Raw genomic sequence first — 12,957 nt, forward strand, 5'->3', positions numbered from 1 at the left:
ACCAGAGTGAATTTTAGGTATCCAAGCTTTTGCATATTATACTCCCTCTCCATGAAATGAGGATGAATATGGGAAGGAAAACAGAGATCACATGGTTACACAGACTTTGGAGTCTGACCAATCTGGGTTTGAAGTTTGGCTCTTTTTATTTATTTATTCATTCATTCATTTATTTATTTATTTATTTATTTATTTGCTTCCTGGCCCTGAATATTAATTAAGTATCAATTTCAATTTCTCCATCTGTACAATGGGAGTAATAATCCTCAGCAGCTAGGATCAGGGTGAGGAGAGAGAAAGAAGAGAATGCATTTAGCACAGTGCCTAGAATACAGCAAATAAATCAACAGCTGGGTCATTAATTATTCACCCTTGGAAATCCAGATGAAGCTTCGCCTCCTTTATGAAAACTTCCTGGACAAAAGGGCTATATGCATACCCACACACACGTCCTTTGTAGCTCCAGTACCCCTAGAATATATTGAAATTATAGCCTTTATATCACATTGCAATTGCTTATATTCATGTCTATAAAGATTTTCTTGAGGAAAGAGACCATGCCTTTGTATCCTCAATGGCCAGCATGTGCCTGGTGCATCACAGGTATTTCTGAATGAATGAAGCAAACTAGTGCATTTACTCAGGAATGAGATGAGAAAAAGCTTTACTTGGATGTTAGGATTCGAAAGAAAGGAACAGAAGGGAAGCATCACACATGGAGATCAATAGTAATGGTTGGCTATGGGATAGGAGAGGTGAAGGAATATTGTTCCACAGAGTTTTCTAACTATAGTCAATCCTGGATAGAGTTCATCTGAGAGCTGTCCTAGGAGGATTTTCTAGGGAGGAGAGAGAGAGAAAGGGAATATTCACACAACTACTTAGAAAATATTTATTGGTTGTTTGGGTCTACATAGTCTTCTGAATTCAAGGCCATCCAGAGGAAGAGACCCTCTTGGACATTACTCAAGAACAAGGATGGAGTTGCTGAAGGAAGCTGAGTTGACATCAAGAACCCTTATCTCCCTCCTCTGAGTCTTAAGAATTCTAGGCTTGTCTGTACTCATTGCCTCTCAATTTTTACCACTATCACCACCCCATTTTGCTTATGGCCTTCTGCAGACCCTCCCTTTTGGAAGCCCTCCACTTACTCCCACTGAGGCTGATGCTTCCTTCGGAACTTGCTTTTGGTTCCAACCCTACCTTAATTTCTGAAAGATGTCTACCAAATAGCCATTGGCTCCACAGCCATCCCCCTACTATGACCCCACTCCTAGCCCTATCTGTGGACCATGAGCCTGGGCAATCTGCTCACCAGAAAAAGAATCTTAACCATTTTCACTGTGATTGGAAATAACTGGAGAAACAAAACCCAAATAAGTCATCTAAGAAAGCAGATAAGAGGGTTTTCTTGGCTTATAGGCATAAGAAATGTCCCTTTCCACTCCTGCAAAGCATGGTTTGAGTCAATAGACAAGTCAGCCAAAAGTCTGCAATAATGTCCACACCTACACCCTGAGAGAGCCTTCCAACAAGAAATATGGTAACAACATGCTACATGCTTAATTCCAACTCCCGAGCCATCTTTCACAGCGATGAAGGTGAGTCACTGGAAAAGAAGGCCTGCTGGGCAAGTTGTTGCCTTTTATCTTTAGACTTCAACTGCTATTCATCAGCATCAATATTTTAGAACTTAATCAACTCAGTTCTAGTCTGATTCCAGGACATCTACATCATCTTGAGGACTCACCGCATCCTGACAGCTGAGGACCTCCAAAATGCTGTTGAGCAGTTGGATGCAGTACTTCTTCTCCAGGACCTGGTGCTGCATCTCCTCCCTCTGTTCCAGCAGCTCCTTCAGTTCTTTGGTGATGACAGGAAGCAGAATGTCCCGGCATTCTGGAACAAAGGCAGTTCAGAGGGGTTAGGCTTCCTCTTTTTCACTTTGTTTTGTTTCTCTCTTTTTAAAAAATGTTTAGATAATTTTTCATAAGTAATAATGCTTAAATACATTCTCCTTATAAAAAATTAAGTATTAAAGATTTGGTTAATATTTCCTTAGAACACCATTCACAATTCAACTCCCTCTCTCCCCTCCACCATCCCCAAAGGCAACCACTATCACTTTATTCTACATATTTATACATATAAATATAAAGATATCAGTATAAAATACACAATATCATTTTGATTTTGTCTTTCATATTAGTATGACATATCATCACCGCATATAAACCTTCAAGATCTTTTTAGATGATTCTACATATACCTACATACATATATATGTATAAAATACAATGCCATTAGATTTTTGTTTCATTTTTACGTAAGAGGACACTGCTGGATATATTGCTCTGCACTTCATTTTTTTCACTCACCAATACATCTTAGAGTGCTTTCTATATTACCACATACAGGGATCAATGGAATTATTTTTAACTATTTTACAGCATCCTCTATTACAGATATATTAGTTTATTTAGCCATACCTCCAATAATGGGCGTTTTTCACTAGTGCAAACAGTATGAAAATGAACAGTTCTCTACTTGCATCCTTGTATACATTGGATTTCATTTTAAATAAACTAAAATGTTTGCAGAGAAGCATATTACTCTTGATATTGCTGGGAACATCCTCAAAATTTCTGACACCCTATACAGCTTTGTCTCCATACTTCCCTTGAAAATAACAAACTTTAAGGGACCAAAAGAAAAAATCCAAATATTTTTCTAGCCATCCACACCTAGATGCTGCTTGAACAAGGATGTGAATCATATACACTGGATTTCATTTTATTTCAATCCAACAAATTGGTTTTGAACATCCTTGATGTGGAAGGCACTGAGCTGGAGGTAAAGAAATCAGATATTACTCTTGCCCATTAGGTGCTTAAAATCTGACAAAGGTAACAAGTGAAGAAAATAAAGAACAATGGCAGAAGATAGAGTAAGATACAGGTGGGAACAGGTAGCAGCTATCTCTTGTTCTGTAGCCCAAGCATCCCCACTCCCATCTTTTGGCACAATACCCAATTCCATTCTGGGGAACCACCCCACTATGGGACATAATTCTGGGGGAACTCTCATAAAGGGCCCTGCCCTCCTTCGGTTCCAAATTAGGATGGCCTCCTGAAATTTGAATCTCAAGGGAAATTGAAGAATAGCAATTTCTGACATTGCTGCTATATATTGAGTGCTTACAACATCCCAGTACTATTTTAAGTATCTGACATGAACTACCTCAGCTAATTCTCCCAGTGACTCCGTGAGGGAGATACTTCCCCACTTCGCTGAAGTACATTAGTATTTTCCCAGGGGTACACAGCTAGTAAGGGATGGATCCAGTCTGCCTGCAGAGCCTGTACTCTTAACCACTCTTCAGAGAATACAGTGTCTCCAGGAGCTTGCTGTCTCCACAGAAAAGCCCTGACGAGGCTGCAGCGGGTGCCTGCTTGCATATACTCCAGAGCTGTTCTGGGTCACTCCTCTGTGATGTCGGGTTCCCCAGCTTTTCCTTTGATTCTATGAACCACTGCCTATCTGCCAAATACATTTGAATTTTTAAAATTTACCAGGGTTCACTTCTGTTGCTTGCGACCAAAGAATCCCAAATGGTATAGTCAAAAAACACCACGGGGCTTCATAAAGGAGAAATGATCTCTGGTTATAAGGTTCATGGAAGACTTTATAGGCTTTCAGAGAATTGTGTCTCCTATCCCAAAGCACAAGTATCAGTTATAATTAAATCCTAATTAGTGTGATTGATTAATGTCCATTTATCTCACTACATTGTCAGTCCCATGCACATGGGACTAAATCTCAGGTGCCTAGTATCATCGTACTGGCTCATAGTAGACTCAGCAAATCTTGGTTGAATGAATGGTAAGAGGTGGCATTTGAGATGGTCCCTGACAAGTGCATAACACTGCTATAGGAAAATGGGGACTTAGAGAACAGAAAGCAATTTAGAGTGCATAGATTTAAGGTAAGTCAAATATTCTATTGTAAGCAGAATGGGAGATAACATTCAAAAGGAAAGTTCTTAAATGCAATGGGGAGGTATTAGGTTATAGTTCCATGGAAATAGGAAACTATAGGCTCCAAAAACTCTAATTCAGCTTTGCTTAGAATTACAAATGAAATTATGGACTAGATATAATGGTACTTAATGAGAAATTGTTGGCCTAAGGACTTTTGAGGCTATAAAGAACTGGGCTAGACATTAGGCTTTGTTTAGACAGATATGGGAGAAGGTTGGAGAATATTTACATAGCAATTACCAAAACATTTAAGTGAAATCTGTAACTAGCCCACATCTCATCACCATAAATTGAGTTTTTGCTTATTTTTAAAGAATATTTTGTCTATTTGTGAAGAGAGGAAAAGAAATTTCCTGCAATGTTCAGAAGCTTGTTTAAAAAATTATCTTCCAAAGGATGTTAACTTGTAACTTTGAAACTCGTTGTTGGTTAAAGGAAATTGTACATGTTAGAATGCTTGTTGTGAAAATTTACACAAGGCCATTTGAAGTTGTAAACTTGTGGGTACCGGAAGGTGAATAACCTGACAAAATTTATGATACTTAGCTTCCTGATTCTGCTGTCACTGATGTCACATAATTGAACCCAACCAGAAGATAAAAACTGTGCATTCTCTACTGTTAGGTAAATATTATAAAGTCTTCCTCCTCAAAAAAATTAATTCTGCATGTAAAATAAGTAAGGGATATTTAGAAAGAAATTCTGAAATGCAACAAAAAGTACTGCCGTCCCACAGTCCTCTAGGCAAAAGATGCAGTCACAAAAGATGAATTTTTAAGGAGATTAATTTCATTGCAGTGTGTAGAGCAGCTGCAGGAGGCAAAGACCAGAGGGCAGAGGCCTTTGAGGATGTCATTCCAGTAGCCCAGGCAATGACAATAAGAATGAAGGTGGTGGGTTTCCACACTCAGATTCTTGGTTTCTGCCACAGTGAAAAATGTAGTGAGAAATCACTACTGCTGAATCTAAAAATTTGATAAGATCTGATGCTAGAAGGTAGAAAACATATTGAGAGTGGTCCATTGTCCTGACATTAAAGTATAAGAAGAAGACTTACAATGTTTTAAGGTGTAAAAGATCCTTTTGTGACTCAAGATTAAAAATCATTTAAAACTCTCCCCATTTAAGACCGTTGCTGCAAAGGAGAGGCTAGGCCTCCCTATAATTGTGCCTAAGAGCCTCCTCCTGAATGCCTCTGTTGCTCAGATGTGGCCCTCTCTCTACCTAAGCCAACTTGGCAGGTGAAATCACTGCCCTCCCCCCTACGTGGGATCAGACGCCCAGGGGCGTGAATCTCCCTGGCAACGTGGAATATGACTCCCGGGGAGGAATCTAGACCTGGCATCATGGGATGGAGAACATCTTCTTGACCAAAAGGGGGATGTGAAAGGAAATGAAATAAGCTTCAGTGGCTGAGAGATTCCAAAAGGAGCCGAGAGGTCACTCTGGTGGGCACTCTTACGCACAATATAGACAACCCTTTTTAGGTTCTAGTGAATTGGAGTAGCTAGCAGTAAATACTTGAAACTATCAAACTACAACACAGAACCCATGAATCTTGAAGATGATTGTATAAAAATCTAGTTTATGAGGGGTGACAATGTGATTGGGAAAGCCATAAGGACCACACTCCTCTTTGTCTAGTTTATGGATGGATGAGTAGAAAAATGGGGAAGGAAACAAACAAATAAAGGCACCCAGTGTTCTTTTTTACTTTAATTGCTCTTTTTCACTTTAATTTTTATTCTTGTTGTTTTTGTGTGTGTGGTAATGAAGGTGTCAGGGATTGATTTTGGTGATGAATGCACAACTGTGTAATGGTACTGTGAACGATCGAATGTACGCTTTGTTTTGTATGACTGCATGGTATGTGAATATATCTGAATCAAATGAATTAAAAAAAAAAAAAAACTCTCCCCATTTAAAATGGGATCACTGGGACCTTCAGGAAGGAGGCCTGTGAAGGCAGATAAAGGGTTAATCCATTCACTCAGTCACTCAGCTACATACACTGAGGGCTCTCTGTGTACCAGTCATATTCTGGGATGGAAGGGGATCCTGGAGTTTAACTGGGGTAAATAACCAGAATCAACAGAGGTAAGAAGCAGATTTTAGTAGATGAGAGTAAACCAAGTGCTTTTACCTCCTGGAAGAGGCCGGTGGGTGATGCTCATTCAGTTAGAAATGGCCAGAAAACAGAGCTGTGGAATGAATCGAGGCCAAGTTTTTCCTTAAAAGTTCATTCTATTAGATCTCTAGTTGAGAGAACTCAGTTAGACACTATTAGAAAAATATGAGCCCAAGATTAAAGGCCAGTTGGGAGAGTTTAGATATTAATCAAGGTCTCTTTGGGAAATCACTTTAAACTTTAAATTCTACTTAGAATTGAGCTAAATTAGTAGATTCTCATGGAAAGGTCTGGCAGTGAGCTCTCCATCCTTGGAATTATTTAAGCAATAGGTAGCTGCAATGCATTGGGATGAAGAGGAGGTGTTGAAAGTATCAGATGGAGGGCTGAGCTGAGCTATTGTTAAGGCTGCACCCCAAATTCTATCAGTCTATGAAATACAAGTTCGGAGGATGAATATATTTTCTAGGTGGAAAGACAGTAGTAGTCAGGGAAGCTGTTCACAAAACATTGAGGCTGTGGGACCTGCAGATCAAGCCCCAGTAGAATCAGTGGTTTATCAACCTGAAAGTCATCCGCTTTATATATTATTGAAACCAGCATCCCCACAAGACATAGGTAGGCTCATGGTGCCAAGAGTTAGCAAGATTTTAACTGAGGAAGCCATTAATAACATGGTCTGTTTTTCAGAAAATACTTTGTCTTCTCCTTAACCACAGTTTCTCAGAAACGTTTGGCTTCTCTGTTTTGAGATAAAATAATGTTTCTCTTTTGTAATTGGAGCTGTGAAATTATATTAGTCTGTAAAGCTTCAGGAAGCAACATTTCTAAATTGTTGCTTGATTGTCAAGCAAACAAACACAAATGGCTTAAAAGATAAATAAATATTGGAGAGCCTCAAATTAATCTCTATAGGCAGAGAATCAGAGAACTGCAAACCCAGCCTGAGTTCCTGCCCTAGGTATCCAATATTGGTCAAACGCTAGGAGTTCTGCCATCAGTTGTCAAGTCCAAATTGTAATTCAGACCAGCCTCATAGGAACCTGCAGAGCTACTGTGACTATTTGTATTTTCCTATTGGAAAGAGCATTCTTTATCAAAGTGACCGCAGAGAGGAACATGCAGTGTTTCTGGGCTCTGTTTTCTTCCTTCTTCGCATAAGTGTTGTCATATAGCAGCAGGCGCTACCTACGTGAATTCACAGCTTTCTTGAAATGTGATATACTTTACTAACTCATGACTTCAAATAATATGGTCCTTTTCCTCATCAACTCCTCCCCAAAATCCACTCCATGGAGAGAACTAAATAGAGATTAGTTTATGGTCTTGAGGCCCATGAGGTCAAAAACACATCTGTGACCAAGCTACAATCACAATTCCAGAGGGAAACATTCCAAAGAACCATGTCTGAACTTACCATCTTACCTCCAAATCTGCTACGCCTCCTTTGCTCACTCTGAGTGAAGACAGCCCAGCCACACAATTAACCAAGGTGACGTCTTGGACTCCTTCCTCTCTATATATCCCGATACTCAATCCACAGTGAAGTCACATCCATCTTACCCCCAAGCCAACTTCCACATCCTATGGGCCAACAGACTCCAAACTGATAATCCCGATTTAAAAGCAGGAATTTTCAAAAACTCAAACCTGACTACTTGACTCTGCTAATTAAAATTCTTCAGTGGCTTCCTATAGCCCTCAGGGTGAATTTTAAACTCTTTAGCACAGCTGAAAGCCTTTTGCAACCAAGCCCTTCCTTACCTCTCCACTCTTGTCACTTGCCACACCTCCATCCCCCACTCTGTCCGAGCCATGATCTCTCCTTTAGCTTCTGAATTTTTGAAAGTTACTCCCATTCCCTTCGCCTGGAATGCTCTTATCCCACCCATCTTCAACTGACCAACTCCTTCATCTCTTCTAACTTAGATGCCAAATCCTCTAGGACAACTTTCCTGACACCCTATCTCTAACTTAGGTGACTCTCTTCTGTGTCCCCATAGCACTAGCACATACTTCTATCTTACCATTTGTTACACTATATTGTCATTGTCTACATAATAGGGCAAACTGTGAGATTCTTGGTATTTTTCTAGAAATGAAGCTAAGGAGCAAAGCAGAAGACAAAAGGTGTAACTATCTCACCTTTTAAGTTCAAACTGCCTCCAGCAGTTGGGGTGCACCATCACCCTAGAGGCTTTTTGAGAGGTACTAGTTAAGCAGCAGCCCTACACCAACCCACACGCACCTCACCCCCAGATCATAAGGAGGGTCACCAGAGCCATTGGATATAATACACTGTCCATGAAGAGAAGCCATTACCCTTCACCTCCCATAGCTAAGACTGAGAGAAGCAGAACTAAAAGAATCACTCATAAAATATACAAAGACAACATTGGCACCTTATATCTCTGCTAGAAGAATTTTTGTCAGTCTCTGATTCCAGGCACATCCTGGTTCCACCAATAGAATGGAGAGATTTTAGAACATTCTGGGAGCCTCAGAGCACGCTGTTCTGTGCTTTTAGAGCCCTTTTCTTACAGTGTGGAAGAAAGAGCATTGCTAAGTAAGTATGTGTCCCCTGAGGTTGGTAGAGTACTTGAATAGAGCTTCTAGTGCCCACTTCTGTCTAGATATTGAATCATTGAGGCTAAAGGGACTGTGGTATGATGTAGCAAGTCTGGAAATGAGATGGCAGTATCCTGTCCCAATTCTTTGTGGACTTTGGACAGTGCAGAAGACCCCAGAGGTTTCTGTGGCTCCACATGAAAAAGCACTGGCTTGGCAGAGTACCAGGAATCATGGGACTGCCCTTTTTGGGACTGTAACATTTGGCAGATCCAAGGGGAAGCACAGATTTCCTTTTTGAGGGTGTCTTCAGTTACGGAGGGAGCTCAGGTAAAGCCGAACAACTCTCCAACCCTGCGGAAACCATATGCATGACTGATATTGAAGCCACCACATCAGAAGAGGCCACCAGCTGCAGACAGAATGAGGTCGATGCAGAGGCAGGTCAGGCCCACCCCCATTACAATCATGAGGGCGGTCCTTGGAGCAGGACTGTTCCAGTTTGCTAATGCTGCCATTAAGCAAAATACCAGAAATTGATTGACTTCTATAAAGGGGGGTTATTTGATTACAAATTTACAGTCTGAAGACCTTGAAAATGTCCAAATTAAAGCATCAACACAAGTATACTTTCACTGAAGGAAGGCCAATGGTGTCCAGAAAACCTCTTTAGCTGGGAAGGCACGTGGCTGGCATCTGCTGATCCCGGGTTGTGTTCCAGCTCCTCTCCTCAGCTCCTGTGCATTCCTCAAAATGCTGCTCTTGGGGTGTTGTGTCCTCTCTTAGCTTCTCTGGAGCAAACTCTGGGCTAGCGTAAGTCTGCTTTCAATGACCGTCTCCAAAATGTTTCTCTCAGTTGCTCTTCAAAATGTCACTCTCTGCTGCTCTGAGGTCCTTCTGTTTGTGAGTGCTTTTACAGGGCTCCAGTGATTAAATCAAGACCCACCTTGAATGGGCAGGGTCCATATCTCCATGGAAACAATTTAATCAAATGTTTCACTTACAGTTGATTGAGTCACATCTCCATGGAAACAGTCAAAGGATTCCAACCTAATCAACAGTACTAGGTCTGCCCCCACAAGACTGCATTAAAGAACATGGCATTTTGGGGGACATAATACATCCAAACTGACACAAGGACCTACTCTCTTCACCTGCTGTCATCCCTGGATGCAAGAGGTAGGTTGGCCTTCTGAGGGTCTAGAAAGTAGGGAGGAGATTGAAAAGACAAGAGGCAGAAAGGTCTGAAGAGCAGACATCCAGTCTCATGCCTGATCCACCCTCTCCAAGAAACCAGAACCACTGAGAGGTAGGTCCAGTCAGTGGCGGGAAGAGGACAAAAGGCAAGCTTTGAGTCAGGTTGAATATGAGGTTTATAAGCAAACCAAACTGTGAGTTAAATACAAAACAATGCTATCTGAATCAAAATGACAGTAGAAATATGGCATCTAAAAAAAAACCCTTAAGGGACATATGAACAGTGGGAAAAAGGTCTGGCATAGCAGAGTAGAGGCCTTGGACACAGCCCTGCTTAAACATGGGCAATGTGTGTGTCAGGGGCTTCGTCACATCCTCAGGGGGGTTACCCACATTTCTGAACCTCACTGTGGGAGGCTTTACTTGGAATTTCACTCCTCTCTTAAGCAGCCCCTTACTTTGTCACCAGCACGGGTTAATGGACACCTCAATCCTGCTGGATTTGTCACAGGCTTCAAGGTGAAATTCATTCTGCTTTGGCCAAGCTCCTATTGACTGAATGGTGAATTTGGCTTAGCTCAACCCTCGTGGGGGACAGTGAGGGCTTGTGATTATTGAGGTTCCCTTCTCAGCATTCAAGGAAATCTCCTACCTGAAATCCTAAGGTTTCCTGGCAAGGCTGAGCAGCATGAGCTGTGCTCAGCTCAGCTGCTTTCCTTCCCTTTGGCTTGGGGAGCATTTACAAATGTCAAAGGCCACGGGGTCTGATCAGCAAGACACAACACAGAACCTTCACAGACACAACTCTAGTCTTACAGATAGCAATTTGCTCTCACAACCTACCTCCACCAGCCAGTGTGTCATGAAGAAAACTAATTTCACCCACTGGGAAATCAATAACTACCCACAAACTTCATATTCCAGATCCAGTTACGAGCCTTTTACAACTCTTCTAGTATTTTCCCCTGACACATTCTGCAGTGGCAACTCATGATTCACTTTCCTTACCTTACCTCCCAGAAAACATGCCTCATTACAATATCTGGAATCATCACTCACTCACCCTCCAGCTGCCTCCTCCATGGTGTACATCTCCACTTTACGAACCCTAAGAGTCAAAATATGTCTCTCCAGCTAAACAAACACAGCCTATTTAGAGATTTCAGAACTCAGCAACTGTAAACATTATCTTCAGGTATCTTAGAAGGAAGAATGTATTATGAGGCAATGAATCCTAAAGAAGAAATGTACTTCTGCAACTTCATTCTAGATACTCAAAGTCCAAACCAAGCTCTTGCTTTTACCATATATCCTTTATACTTAACATAAAACGTGATTTTGCATTAAACCTATAACAAATACCCTATGATAAGTTGATGTTTGCTGTTCAGAAGCACAAAGGCAATAGGAAAAGTAGATTGATATATAACTGCTGGAATTTTTAAAGGGATGTGAGCATGTTTACATCCCAAAGAAGTCACACTGATTATAAATTTAATTTGTATGCTCTGATAGCCTATAGGCAATACATTTATATCCTTAAGCATATATTTTTTTCAATGACTATTTATTGTGACAGGCACTGTTCTCATGGATATTATATTCTTAATGAGGTGACACAAACAAATAAGTAAAGAACATAATAGTTGTCTTAGGTTGGATTTTCCAGAAGCAAACACTGAGATGAGGGTTTGTGTGAAAGTGACTTAGTAGGAGGCATTCCAAGAAAAATTGGTAGGTGGTTGGGGAAGTGGGACCATGAGCAATGGTGCAAATTTAAGCAAGGCTCACAGAAGCCTTTTGGGGTCAACCCTGCAGGGGAGCTCTGGAGACAGTCTGGGTCACAGGGGAGAAGGAGCTAGAGTATTTAGACTTGGAGATGGACATTCCCAGGCACTTTTGGCCTTTTTAGTGCACAGGCAAAGTAGGAACCTGCAGCCTGAGGGCAGCTCTAATTGGCTGGGAGTAAAAGCAATCCTGGAGCTGCTGTGAACAGAAATGATAAGGCTTGGGAGGGGATATGGGCAGAGTCCTGAGAGCCGGTGCTACAACAGCAGATAGTGCCAGCAAGACATTAAAACTGGGTAAATGATAAAGAGAATCTGGAGGGCTGGGAAAACTACTTCACATGGGGCAGTCTGGGAAGGCCTCTCTGAGGTGGTGACACTTGACCTGAGACCTGAAGCAGGAGAAGGGAACTGGCATGCAAGGATCTCAGGGAAGAACATTTTATACAGAGGGAAGTGTGTACAAAGGTGCTACGGGTTGGGGGTAGGGGTGGGGGTGAGGGTGGGAGGGGAATTTGCCTAGCATGTTGGAGGAATCACATGGAAACAAGCATGGCTGGACTGTAGGAAACAGGGAGCATAATATGAGAAGAACTCAGAGTGGCTGGGGCAAGGTCCCACCAGGCTTTGTGGCCTATGGTAAGTAATTTGATTACTGGGTGGAGAGAAAAGAGGTTTTGTTTCTTTATTTATTTCATGGCGAGGTTAAAGTGCAAAGCAGGAGAAGGCTGAGGAAGCATTTTTAGAGGGAAAGATGGGGTCTAATATTTATTGAGCCCTCACTCTCCACCAGACACTCTCTACGCATGAACAATCCTAAGAAGAAGGATATAACTATGACCATTTTATGGATGAGGAAACAGAAGCTCAGTGGGGCTCAGTAACTTGTCTAAGATCACACAGCTAGTAAGTGGCAGAGCTGGAATTTGAACCCAGGCAATCTGATTCCAGAGCCCATGTTCATATACACTGAGCTATCTTGGCTCCTTACTGAAGTAATTGAGGGGAAAGAAAATAAAAGCATGATTAGTTTGCAGCAGTCAAGTCAAACAGAGGAGGACGGATTTGGGTTACATTTTGGAGGCAGAACTGACAAGTTTTGCTGACTGAATAGATGTTCTATATATACATGGGTAAGCATATGCATTTTTGAGCATTTGAGTGAGAGAGCAATTGATTCATTTTAGGATTTATCAAATTAGGATCTAATAATGCAGACCATTTCATATGCCTCAAA

General features: G+C 41.4%; 1 protein-coding gene across 1 annotated transcript in view; it reads right to left on the reverse strand.

The window, feature by feature from the left end:
• DOCK2 (dedicator of cytokinesis 2) overlaps positions 1 to 12,957 on the reverse strand; it is a 431,071-nt gene that overhangs the window by 255,315 nt on the left and 162,799 nt on the right. The window contains exon 26 of the mRNA XM_037798794.1: positions 1,751 to 1,899. Within this exon, the coding sequence (XP_037654722.1) occupies positions 1,751 to 1,899 (149 nt within the window). The remainder of the gene's footprint in view (positions 1 to 1,750; positions 1,900 to 12,957) is intronic.

The sequence above is a fragment of the Choloepus didactylus genome, chromosome 11 (assembly GCF_015220235.1).
Source record: "Choloepus didactylus isolate mChoDid1 chromosome 11, mChoDid1.pri, whole genome shotgun sequence".
Taxonomy (NCBI): domain Eukaryota; kingdom Metazoa; phylum Chordata; class Mammalia; order Pilosa; family Megalonychidae; genus Choloepus; species Choloepus didactylus.